At 41.9% G+C, this 13,600-nt stretch overlaps 1 protein-coding gene across 9 annotated transcripts in view; it reads left to right on the top strand.

Moving 5' to 3' along the window:
• cep131 (centrosomal protein 131) overlaps window positions 1-13,600 on the top strand; it is a 103,139-nt gene that overhangs the window by 584 nt on the left and 88,955 nt on the right. For 7 of the 9 annotated variants that reach the window (XM_078571193.1, XM_078571190.1, XM_078571192.1 and 4 more), the window contains 3 exons: window positions 7,553-7,744; window positions 8,670-8,779; window positions 13,082-13,196. In XM_078571193.1, the coding sequence (XP_078427319.1) occupies window positions 7,577-7,744; window positions 8,670-8,779; window positions 13,082-13,196 (393 nt within the window). In that variant the 5' untranslated portion in view covers window positions 7,553-7,576. Of the gene's footprint in view, window positions 1-4,352; window positions 4,555-7,552; window positions 7,745-8,669; window positions 8,780-13,081; window positions 13,197-13,600 lie in introns of those variants that run through there. The other 2 variants (XM_078571187.1, XM_078571186.1) reach the window with 1 other exon arrangement.

Genomic DNA, 13,600 nt, shown 5'->3' with positions numbered 1-13,600 from the left:
GTGAAGGGTTTGCCTGTCGAGGGATTGAATAGTAGTGCATGCTTGTGACTGTTACCAGCGTTGCCTATGGTAACGTTTGACTCAGTCGAGAAGGAAATGGTTCAGATGCGGCCAAGTAAAACCTGGACCAATGCATGTTGCTGTCTAGATAGTTTGGTTATTTTTTTAAAAAAATGTAGTTAGGGATGTTTAAGCTGAATGGGGATTGTTGTGGAGGATCTACAGTCAAAGTCTGGATGTTGGTGTACTTGTGAGAGACCCTTTTCCCCTATTGGTAACTAAAACTGACAGCTAGTTTTCTGATACCCCATTCACTCTCTGGCACTTTGCATCTTATTTAAAACAGTACTTCCCATTTCAAATCAGTGAGCCTAACCACGTAGACTTATTGTAGCAAACTTTTAATTGCCTCCCTGCAGTTACTAAAAAAGTGATGGGATCCAGGGTGCTCAACAAATCTGAAATCACCATTTTATGGGTGAAAGTCAGTATTGTTTGCCCTTGGTCGGACTTGCGCTTGGAAATGAGTCGATTCTGATGCAGGTGAAATAACATTGATGCTTGCTGCAATGGCTGCCATTCACAACTCCACGATTACAGAGTGAACTTTACTCGTTCGAGGACATTTTTGAATATCCTTGGTGTCTCCAAGGGATGTTGCTGTGACTTGCATACAGTTTTCTTGCAGGTGTTGGCAAGGACTTAATTTTGCTAACCTATTTGTAAGATGATTTGTTTCCCTCAACTGCTTAAAAAAAAACTCCTGAATGATAGAGCAACGTAGAGGACAATGGTCAACTGAAATTCAGTTAGAAGGGAATACATTAATTGAGGGGGTTCATATTGGGTCATTAAACCAGCAGCAAATTGGCATGCACTGCAACATTGGCTGCACTTCATAAAGTACTTCACTTGCTGTGCAGAACTTTGGGACATCTTGGGTGTGGAAAAGGCACTTCATAAATGCTAGTTCTTCCATTATTTAAAAGCTGTTAATTTTTTTGTGTGTGTTTGACCAACCTTCTGTTTAACATCCCTGTGAATGGGACTAAAAATATTTCTGGTAGACAATCGCTTACCAGCTGTAGCAACAGAAAAGGTTACATATCATCAGGCGTTTAACTTAATCATTTTGTAAGGGTGCACATCCAAGAGTCTGTAGATCCGTAGAGAGTCTGGAGAGGGTACTACATTGCCATTTGTGGGCTGTTTGTAAAATATCCAGTGTTGGACGAGGCACTTTCCCCCTCAAAGCAAAAGGATGTTCTTTAAATTGAGTCAGTCCAAGCAACTTGCACATAAATCCTTCATAGCTGGGTGACCTCAGCAAAGGAATAAGCTAGTGATCCAACAACTTTCTAATGACATAGGTCTGGGGGAGAAGAAATAGCACAAAGAGAACTGTAACTTAAAGCAAAGGTGCTAAGGCACGGCATCATTTTAGGAGTTCAAGCAAAAATACTTCAGGATTAGCATTTTTTCAGAACATGTGCTTCTCTCAGTGAAAGTTGTTTGCTTGTTACAACAAGATCAATTTCTAAATTTTGGATACTTCTGATTTAAAGGGCCTAATAAAGGATGTGCATTTAGATATTGCCTTTCCCGCTATCAGGATGGTCCAAAGCACTTCACGATGATGAAATACTTTTGAAGTGCAGTCAAGTTTTGTTTGATGCCCTGGTGTTAAAGGTGCCCTTACAAGGGAAATATGGCGGCCAAATTTCACATTGCAGCGCATAGAAACAGCAATGAAACAAAGGACCAGATAATCTGTTTCAGTGGTGTTGATGAGGGATAAATTTTGGCCAAGATAACTGGAGAACTCCCCTGCTCCTCTTTGAATAGTGTCACCTGAAAGATCAGAGAGGGTCTCAGTTTAATGCCTCATCCAAAGGACAGTACCTCTTGCATTTGCTCAGCATCGCACTGGGAGTGTCAACCTACATTTACATCATGTGCTTAAATCCTGGAGCGGCGGGTAACGTATTAGCACGGATAGAGGATTAATTAGCTAACAGAAAGCAGGGAGTAGGGATAGTGGGTCTTTTTCAGGTTGGCAAGTTGTAACTAGTGAAATGCTACAGGGATCAGTGCTGGAGCCTCAACTATTTACAATCTATATCAATGACTTGGACGAATGGACAGAATGTATGGCTGCTAAATTTGTTGATGGCATAAAGATAGGTCGGAGAGTAAGTTGTGAAGAGCACATAAGGAGTCTACAAAGGGATGTAGGTAGGTTAAGTGAATGTGCAAAAATTTGGCAGATGGAATATAATGTGGGAAAGTGCGTCCACTTTGGCAGGAGGAATAGAAAAGCAGTGCGTTATTTAAATGGAGAGAGATTGCAGAGCTCTGCAGTACAGAGGGATCTGGGTGACCTAGTGCCTGACTCATAAAAAGTTAGGTATGCAGGTACTGCAAGTGATTAGGAAGGCAAATGGAATGTTGTGTATTTCAAGGAGAGTGGAATATAAAATGAAGGAAGTTCTGCTACAGTTGTACAGGGTGGTGGTCTTGGTGAGACCACATCTTGAGTACTGTGTACAGTTTTAGTCTCCTTACTTAAGAAAGGATATAATTGCATCAGAAGCTGTTCAGAGAAGGTTCACTTGACTGATGCCTGGGATGAGGGGAGTTATTTTATGAGGAAAGGTTGGACAGATTGGGCCTGTATCCATTGGAGCTTGGAAGAACATAAGGTGATCTTAGAACCACAGAAAACTTACAGGACAGAAAGAGGCCATTCGGCCCATCTTGTCCATGCCAGCCCAAGGACACCCAGGTGCCCTTTCTAATCCCACCTTCCTGCACCCGGCCCATAGCCCTGCAGCTTACAGCACTTAAGGTGCAGATCTAGGTACTTTTTAAGAGTTTAGAGTTTCTGCCTCTACCACCAACTTGGGCAGTGAATTCCAGGCACCCACTACCCTCTGCGTGAAAAAGTTCTTCCTCATGTCCCCCCTACACCTTCTGCCACTTATCTTGAATCTATGTACCCTGGTTCTAGGATTCTCCACCAAGGGAAACAATTTTATCCTGTCCACTCTATCTATTCCCCTCATAATTTTGTACACCACAATCAAGTCACCTCTCAGCCTTCTTTGTTCTAAGGAAAATAACCCCAACCTATCCAATCTCTCCTTATAGCTACACTTTTCTAACCTTGGCAACATTCTTATAAACCTCCTCTGCACTCTCTCCAGAGCTATTATGACCTTCCTGTAATGTGGTGACCAGAACTGCACACAATACTCCAGTTGTGGCCTCACCAGTGTTTTATAGAATTACAACATTATATCCTATTGAAACATACAAGATCCTGAGGTGATTTGACAATGTGAATGCTGAGAGGATGTTTCCCTTACGGGAGAGACTAGAACTAGGGCAGACAGTTTAAAAATAAGAGGCCTCCCATTTAAGATGGAGGTGAGGAGAACATTTTTCTCTCAGAGGGTCATTAGCCTGTAGAATTCTCTTCCCAGAGAGCAGTGGAGGCTGGCTCGTTGAATGTTTTTAAGGCAGAGTTAGATAGATTCTTGATTGACAAAGGATTCAAAGAGTATAGGGGTAGACAAGAAGGTAGAACTGAAGCCACAATCAGATTAGCCATGATCTTATCAAATGGCGGAAGAGGCTTGGGGTTGAAGGGCTTTCTCCTGCTCCTTAATTCGTATGCCCATGCGCATAGTGGATGAAATTTAACATGGAGAAGTATGAAGTGATACATTTCGATAGGTAGATTGAGGGATGCATTATGTAGGGTTTCCCAGTGTGGGCAAGTTGTCTCTCATTTGTGTGTCCGTGTGGTTATGTACACAAACCCTTGAAGGTAGCTGGACAAGATGAGAAGGGCTTTTTTTAAAAAAGCATTTGGCTTTATTAATAGACAAGTAGAGTACAGAAGGAAAGAACTCATGCTATACCTTTTATAAAACACTGGTCAGGCCTCAGCTGAAGTGTTACATTCAAGTCTGGACATGACACTTCAGGAAGGTGTCAAGACCTGAGGGAGGTTGCAGGAGAGATTTACCAGAATGGTACCAGCGATGTGAGGGACTGGAGAAGCTGGAGTGGGGAAGGTTAAAGAGAAGATTTGATAGAGATGTTCGAGGTCAAGAATGGTTTTGATAGGGTAGATAAAGAGAAACTGCTTCCAGTGGCAGGAGGACCATTAATCGGAGGACACAGATTTAAGGTGATTGACAAAAAGGGCGACATGAAGCAACTTTTTGTTTTACACCGCAAGTTGCTGTGACCTGGAATGCACTGCCTGAAAGGGCAGTTGGAACAGATCCAAAACATACAAAGGAGAACTGAATAAATACTCAGAGGAAAATATTTACAGGGCTATGGGGAAAGAGCAGGGGAGTGGGACTAATTGGATAGCTCCACTAAAGAGCCAGCACAGCCATGATGGGACAAATGGCCTTAGTCTGTGCTGAATTGTCCTTATGATATTCAGTATGTGCAATTCCTCAAATATATCTGGAGTAATAAATGCACAATCCAAACGCATTAGAAAATAACGAAGTCCTCAACTCAGAGCCTTTGGTAAGTAAATGTTTGTTATGCTTTGAGAAAATGGGTAATGCCAACTGATTTTACCCAGAAAAAGAGTGAGCATTCAAAAGCCAAATGTAAGAAGCTATATGAGAGAATTCTGCAGCAATATTTTTATATGTGAAAAGGTCTGGGTCCAAAGGCTCAACTTACAAGAAAAGCAAAATACCAGTTACAGAAGGCGGATTAAAAGTAATTGGTTTTAAGAAAGAATTCTGTCATCTCAGTGTTTGATGTCAGCTAATGGGTAGCAAACCCATGAATCAGAACATGAATTTAGAGTGAATTTTTAATATAGGTTATTGTGCTTTCTAAATTAAAACTGCATTTCTCCAGTTAATATTGTTGAAATTGAAGTTCCAATTTCCCAGTTAGTCCTTCTGGAACAAAGCAAGTTAAAACCCATTTGTATTGGTAAACTGAAAATAGAATGTTTATTAAATTGGATTTGGCATAATTGTCTATTTGTGTGCCTTTCCTCACACAGTGCTTTGTCGGAAATGACATTATGCTAAGCTCCAGAGATTGACCATTGACTCCAAATAAACAGTACAGGCAACAAATTAATTTTATTAATTGGGTGGGATAAAGTGGCTAGGGAAAACTTGAGTGATGACAGAAGATTGTTAATTTACAAAGTGATGGCTTTTCAGCAGAATGTCAGCATTATTTCAGTTGTACAGGGCTCTTTCTCCACAGTTCTTCATGCCACGTTCCTATTTCTTGGATGAAAGGGCAGTGATCATTTTTATTTTCACTCTGTGATCACCAGATGGAGGTGCTCAGTCATTGTCTAATATTAAACTTCCTGTCCTTTGTCTGTTTGGAGCAAACTGACCAGCTTGAGACTGGCAGTGTTCAGTGGGTCAGGCTGAAGTGCTAATGCACCAAAGAGTGATGGTGAAGAGGTTTTTTCATTGGCTGTATCTTCAGCACTCCCAGAAATAGAATCAAAGTAGTTCAGACAATGAAGAGCTGAAAATGTAACCTTTACTATGCAATGTTTGGTTCCTTGTGGAAAGTTTTCTGTTTTAAAAGATACAGGAACTTCAAAGTAGCCTCTAAACCTTGTAGGTTTTCAAACAGTACTAACCTGTGACCATCAAAATCCTCTGTGCTGTGCCAAGAATCTTTGTTTTGGCTGTTTTACATTGAAGAGATTTACCAAAGCTATTTTTGGGGGTAGATAACACAAACACATTTGCTTTGACTTTTACTCAGAGTTGGCACTTTTCAAACAAAGCTTTAGCGAGATTTATTTTGGGTAATGACAGCTTAAAGCCTGTGAATTAATTTTGACCATCAGATTCAGTGACCCTTTAGGATGTGAATAACGATTAATGTCGTCTTGAACTTGGCAGCTCCTCAGCTGTTATCAGAAATCTGATGCTTTTGAAAGGTTGATGACTTTGTATTTTCATTGTCATTTAGGTCTGATTTACCCTTTGAATTTCTACAGTTATAAAAGTGTTTTTATTCTGGTCATCTTGAGTATTTTTTAAACGTTTTGTTTAGGTATGCTAGTGGCATTTACCTGTATGTACTTGTCAGAGAAATCCATGAAGAGGGCTTCCTTGGTGGAGTGAGCCAACAATAACAACTACTGTCATATGTACATTATGCTTTAACATAAAGGTGCTTCATAGAGACATCATCAGACACAAATGGACACTGAAATAAAGTGGTGTTAGGATGGGCAGCCAAAAGTATGGTTAAAGGGGAGGGTTACAATATGAGCCTTAAGGGAAGAGGGAGGGAGAGAGAGATGTGGAGGAGGAGGAGAGACAGACAGAAGGGTTTGAGAGGGAATTCTAGAGCACAGGGCCTAAGCAGCTGCAGGCATGGCTCTTAATGGTGGGGTAAAGCCATGTACAAAAAGGCCAGAGTTAGAGGAACAGAGTGTTCCCGGGGGAGAGGTGGGGCTGGGGTGTAGGTCTTGAGGAGGTTAGAGATAAGGAGGGATAACCCAATGAAGAGATTTAAACATAAGGATGAGGATTTTAATATTGAGCCATTCACAACTGGGAGGCAATATAGGTCAGCAAGGGCATGGTTGATGAGTGAGAGGGAGTGGATGAGTTCGGATAAGCTGGAGTTTATGAATGGTGGAGGTTGGGAAGCTGGGCTGGAGAGGAGTGGACTGGTCAAGCCTGGAGGTGACAAAGGTGTGATTAAGCATTTCAGCGGCAGATGGAGTATAGCAGGAGTAGAGCTAGGCAAATGGAATTGGATGCATAAATGATACATTATTAAATGTAAAGTCTTCTATGTTTATGGTGCTTTATCATATATCCTCAGGTGGAATAAATTAATGTCATTTTTAAATCCAGTGGTTGTATTCTAAAAAATATGGCACCTTTTTGTGTGCAACAAGATCCCACAAACACCAATGAAATGAGTGACCGTGCTGTCAATTTAGGGTGAAATATTGCCCAGCACACCAGGTGAACTGTACTTCTCTCTGAATATTGATATGGGATCTGTAATGTCCATTGGAACAGGCTGATAATGCTTTTGTTTGATATCTGATCTGAAGGATAGTACTTCCTCAGCACTACACTAGAATGCCAATCTGGATTAAAGGGTCAATTCTTAGAATAGGCTTTCCACCCACAAACTTCTAACTCAGAGGCAAGAATATGACCAGATGAGCCAAGCTGATATGTTTAGACTATGGAAGTCCTGGACACAGTTCTTAGTCCATGTTGCTAACTGATTTCAGCTGGTGGTATTCACCTGTTTGTTAGCTCTGTTGCATACTGATATGTTTTTAGCACAAGCCATAGCAAAATCCTCTCTCAGGACATTAGCAAATGCATTGACCATTTCAATGAATAAAATATTAATTTCACTGTGTAAAAGCTAGGAGAGGGCTTGATAGTGCATATGCTCACTTTGCAAGCCGCAAAAGAATTTCACTATTTTAAAGTGTTAAACTACTGGATTCAAAAGCCAAATGTTTACATGTAGTTTTCTAATTTCATTCCAGGTTGCTTTCTATTGTGCGTTCACAATGAATACTTCACGAAGCAGTTCTTCGTTCCTTGGTGATGGATTTGATCTTAGCTTGACTGGCTCTCAGTTATCCATATCTAAACGCCCCAGCAGCGCTTCACCAGCCAAACAGCTAGCACGCTCCACCTCTGTCATCTCCGAGAACAAGGCCAAAAGGAACACTTCGGTAAATAATGCAGACGGAACCTGGGTATAACTTAAATGGAACTTTCCAGAACTGGCCGAGTTTTTAAAAAAAACTTCCCCTTCCTGCCATGAATGTGGTGATCATGGTGAGGCACACAGGTCTTGTGCTGACAGCCTTCTGGTATGAGACCCAAATTATCGTTTTGTGGTCAATTTAAGCTTCCAAGATTTATGCTTCTAATTGCTATCCAATTCCTCTCTGCAAAGTACATTTCTGATGGTCAGGTGAGTGTAACGGGGGACTTAGCAGTGATTTGCTCGACAATTTAAGCTTTGCTTTCCAGAGAGGTATTGGATAACAATTAGAAGCATAAATCTTGGATGATTTTCTTTCCCCACCACTCCACTCTTTACCTCATTCAAGGGACACTAAGACTAATTTTAGTTCTTGTTTTACCAGCTCCTTCCTCAGTTCCCCAACTTTGACCAAGACTGTGATTAGCTAATAAGCAACACTAGGGATTGATCCTGGGAGATTTTTTGGTCTTTTGACCTTAATGTTCTAGGCGATACACTTTCCAGCCGAGCCTTGGGGATATCTATTGTTTACTGGTGCATATAATTGGTGCCTCAATTTATTTTCTCTGGCTATTCATTAAGCTGAATCTTACTAACGTCTGATATGCTCAATGAACCATTTGACAAGGAAGGTTTGGGTGCAATTTGTCTGATTGATTGTGTGCTTGTCAGTACTGGGGGTGCTCTTCCTCTCCCCCTACCTAAAATCAGCAGTACAACTCAAATTGGGAAAGTGCAAAATTTGTAAAGTCACAAGTGTGTTATAGTACTTCAGAAGTGTAGGGAAAAGCTATTGGGCGTGTGTAAATGCATGCATGTGAGAGAAACAGAGAGAATGAGAAGTTTCGCATGTAAAAGTTATGTCGAGGTTTTCTGTCTCCCTGCAGGTTGATGCTGGGCTTGGAAATATCAGTGGCAGTGGTTCTCGTGCTATTAACAATTTACAAAGGTCAAACAGTACCACGCAGGTCAACCAGCAAGCCAATGCCACATTAAGGTAATGTAATTACTTTACATCACTGAGAATTGAAGTAGATCCATGTTTAGGTGGAATTTAATCTACTGTGTAAATATGAAGGACATCTTGCAAATCAGTTCACCAACAACTGCACCAGAACACTGAGCAGCATTTTGATTATTCAGTCAGCATTAAATGCCTCAATATACTTTCCCTGCTTTCTATGAGTTTCTGAAAGATAGAAGCATTTACACAACCCCCTTTCATTACTCTTCACCCACCCCGCCCCAACCCTGGCTGTTCATAGTGGAGGCAGATAAGTACATAGATCACAAAAAGAAAAGGTTGAGAAGAGATTTGATAGACCTGTTCAAAAACATGAGAGGCCTGGACGGAGGAGATAGGGAGAAACTGACCCCATTGGCAATAGGGTCAAGAGCCAGAGGGCACTGATTTGAAAAAGAACCAAAGGTGACATGAGGAAAACATTTAAAAAAAAAATACAGTTTATAGTTAGGATCTGGCATTGAAAGTGAAAGCAGCAGCTGCAGTGATAGTTCCAGACTGACAGGTCAGGGCCTGCCTCCTGCCAACCCCACACTGGTTTTATTTGTGTTGCCTGCAACTTAGCTTCTCGAAATGGATGCAGCATAGAAAGAACCATGTGGCCTCTTAGTTCCTTGCCAGCTCTCTGTAAGAGAGCTAGCCCCACTGCCCTTTCCTTATGGCATTGTAATAATTTTTCTCTTCAGGTAATGATCCAGTTGCCTTTTGAAAGCCATGATTGAATCAGCTTCTGCCACACTCTCAGCCAGTGCATTCCAGATCCTAACTATAAACTGTATTTAAAAAAAAATGTTTTCCTCATGCCATATTTGGTTCTTTTGCTATTCCCCTCAAATCCGAGTTCTCTGGCTCTTGACCTTTTTGCCAGTGGTTTCTCCCTATCTCCTCTGTCCAGGCCTTGCATGTTTTTGAACACCTCTAACAAATCTTTTCTCAACCTCCTCTTCTCTAAGGAGAATGACCCCAGCTTCTCCAGTCTATCCATGTAACTGAAATCCCCCATTCCTGGAACCATTCTCGTAAATTTTTTGTGTGCACGCTCTGATACATTCACATCCTTCCTAAAGCGTGATGCTTAGAATCGGACACAATACTCATTTATAAAGGGTCACATCACTCCCTTGTTTTTGTGACCTATGTACCTCTTTATAAAGCCCAGGATCCGTATGCCGTACTAACTGCTTTCTCAACCTGCTGTGCCACCTTCAGTGATTTGTGCACATATACCACCAGGTCTTTTTGTTCCTGCACCCCCATTAGAATTACGCCTTTATCTTATATTCTACACATTTAGTAGTTCTTCCTACTAAAATGTAGCACTTCTCTGCATGAAACTTCACCCATTCCACCAACCTGTCTATGCCCTCTTGAAGTCGATCACTATTCTCCTCACAGTTCACAGTATTCCCAAGTTTTGTGTCATCTGCAGATTTTGAAATTGTGCCCTGCACAGCCAAGTCCAAGTCACTATTATAGGTCAAGCAATGTAGATTGTAGGCTATTCCTACCACCTGGTCTACTCTGGACATCAATGACCCAAAACTCGAGACTACCCAAAACAGCTGCACTTTATTATTTGATTATTGTTACAGACAGCTCAATAATACTTATACCAGTGACTACTCACCCCGTGCTTTAGTTACTTGGTTTCCCCGAGAAACAGGCAGGATCGGGTGGTCAATCCATCCGTGTCCATTCTCTGTTCAGATAACTGACCAGGCTTTCCCTCTTCCTTGTCCGGCTGCAGTGATGGCCTCAAGCTTAATGAACACCGTGCTTAAATAGGTTTCTGCTCCCTGCCTTGTCATGTACGCACTTTCTGATTGGCTCCTTTCTGATAGCAATAGTCCATGGTTGGCTACTTCCTCTGATAGCGACGGTCCGTGATTGGTTCATTTTCACCCCGGGCAACCCTCCCTTGAGCAGGAAGGTCCTGACAGGAAGTTTGGCCAATCTCCTCCTGGATCTGCTTGCCTCAGCACCTCCCCCATCCGTCCCCAGTTCCACCAAGCAACCATTGCGTAAGGGTGATTACAAACTGCTGAATTTCTACTTAGCAATGATATTCTAAACAAACAGCCATCATCAGTTGTATTACATTAAGACATTACCTTTTTGACCTTACTTTGAACTTTAAGCAAACAACTTTACACAATATTTGTAATCGAAAAGGTCTCAATCTGGGGGAAAAACAATTGTTGCCTGGCCTTTAACAAGCCACCTTTCTAATATTGGCACAAAACCATGAACACAGCATAAAGATTCTCTGGTAACTCACTTGTAGAAGTTAGCCTGTGTTAGCCTTATAAATAGTGTTAAATAGTAATTATAAGCTTAGCTTTTCCCTGTATCCATAAAAAGCTTCCACAATGTAATGACCCTTGCCCACAGGATGTCTGGTTGCTGTCACTCGGCCAACTTCATATCCATGCTGCCACTGTCCCTTTTATTGAATCAGCTTTAACTTTGCTGACAAGCTTGTTATATGGCACTTTAGCGAACACCTTTTGGAAGTCCATGTACACCACATCAACAGCATTACCCTCATCAACCCTCTGTTACCTCATCAATCAAGCTAGTTAAAAACGACTTTCCTTCAACAAATTCATGTGGCTTTCCTTAATTAATCCACACTTGTCCAAGTGACTGTAAATCTGCTCCTGATTATCATTCCTAAAAGCTTTCCCACCACTGAGGTTAAACTAATTGGCCTCTAGCTGTTGGGCTTATCCTTATACCCATTCTTCAACACAAGTGTAACACTTGCAATTCTCTGGTCCTCTGGCACCACCCTTGTGCCCACGGAGGACTGGAAGATGATAGCAATTTGGCAGTTTATCCAGCCATGGGAGATATTGGAAGGATAATAATCTACAGGCTGCCTGCGTGAGGGTGTACATGTACATGTGGGGAACCCCCCACCTTCCCGCCTCCACCCTGATTGGCGGGAAGGCCTGTGGACAGCACGCCTGCCCCCCCCGCCGCCAATCCAGGGATTAATCCAGCAGCAGGCGTGCCTGTGGCCATGGGGGGAGCACGCCAAGCAAATCTGTGCGGGCTGCTTGTGGTTTTCCGGGGTGGGGGATGGGGCATTGTTATATAGTTTAATAGGCCTTATGCACGGCCCCTTTGTAAGGATATCAAATATCTCTCTCTCACGTCGGCCTCACCAAACAGGCTATTCGAAAATGGTCCCGAGCTGGGACCATGCTGGCAACCCGGCACACAGGCTGGTGACTGGAAATCGTCTGCTTCCGATCCCACCCATTTTAAAATTCCGCCCCATTTTGGCCTTTGTGACTTGCAGCAAATGTATGGAGATAAAAAGTTACTTTATGTTTGGAAAAGCAGTGAACCCCCTGATTTTATCTCTTGCAGTTTCAGGGGGGGTGGGGTTCTTTTCTTTTATGTATGTCTATTATTTTCGTTTTCTTTCTTTGGATCGTGAACATTAAATAATGAAACATGACTCCTTTGTCATGTTCTTTTCCCCTGAAAAGTATTGGAGGAGCCAAGTTGCAAGAAAATGACTTTCTTAAAAAAAAAGTCAAATCCTTTTCCACTGAATCCACTGAGGCTGAAGTTACCATTTTGTCATTTGTTCAGAGAGAGCTGAAAGCCATTGCGTCTGCCTAATGTAATGGATGTAGACTGGTGCTTAATGTGTTTGTAGATAGTGACAATAGGTGGCAGTGTGTCCACACATGTAACATCTTCGGTCGGTGAATGGTGCCTAGATGGTGAACACCTAATTGGTGATGAGGAAATTAAAAAAAAATGTTTTCCTCCTCTATTTCACTCAAGTCCCAATCCCCTTCCCCACTCCTTCCGTTTTCAAAAAACAAATCATAGTGGTGAGTAAAGTCCAGGCTACCAGCAGCTACTCGTGGGAAGGTCCAGCTTGGCCATAAAATGCACACGAGTATATGATTTATAAAATCAATTAATCAGCATATTTTCTTATTTCTTGCCTAATTATGGCAGAAGTAATGGTGCAGTGACTCTTAAAGTTACAGAGTTCGATTTCGAATGTGTGGTAATAGAACGCACTTCACAGAGCTGTAAAAGAGCACTGTTCGGTAACTAGTGAGAAAGCTGTGCTCACGGCACACAGGAAGCACTGCGTTATGAGAATTAAGACTTTGGAAATAGTGAATATCGGGAATTGATTGCAAAAATTCAAAAAATTGATGCATATAATTGGCCATTCAATATGGCATCATGCCTGAAGAAAATAAGTCCATTAATTGTGCCCCTTACCTGGTCTCTCCTTAGCGAAGAAAGAGCAGGCGATTTCCTGGCTTTGTTTGATAGCTCCGCAGATGGGAGGAAAAAACTGTCCAGCTTGAGCAAGACATCCCCAGAGAAGAGAACCACTTGGAATGTTCTGGTAATTATAAATTAACCAAACCTTTCGGGCATTGGGAACCGGAGACAGATTGTGCCTTTGTTTTTTCAGAATCCTGGTGCAGTGCAGTGCCTGGGAAGAATAGCGTTACTGTGGGTTTATTCCTGTCAATTTCCACCTCCCCTTTCCTGGAGTGTTGAACATTTCCTGGGCTACAGTTCCATGTGCTTGATGTCCTTCAGTGCTCTGGAGGCCTAATAGAATTTAATCCCTTTCACTTCCTCAATGAAATGGGGCTTACTGAGTTATTTGAACAGCTATTCAAGAGATGGAACAAAGAAAATAGTGTTAAAGTACCTGGTAGGCATCAAAACAGCCCTAGACCAAGATTATCCTGGAAGCCTGTCCTTCTTTGACAAATCCATCACTCCTCCACCAAATCATCA

This window comes from Cetorhinus maximus, chromosome 24, assembly GCF_964194155.1.
Source record: "Cetorhinus maximus chromosome 24, sCetMax3.hap1.1, whole genome shotgun sequence".
Taxonomy (NCBI): Eukaryota; Metazoa; Chordata; class Chondrichthyes; order Lamniformes; family Cetorhinidae; genus Cetorhinus; species Cetorhinus maximus.
The sequence above is the reverse complement of the archived record's forward strand: the minus strand, read 5'-3'. Positions and strand labels throughout refer to the sequence as shown.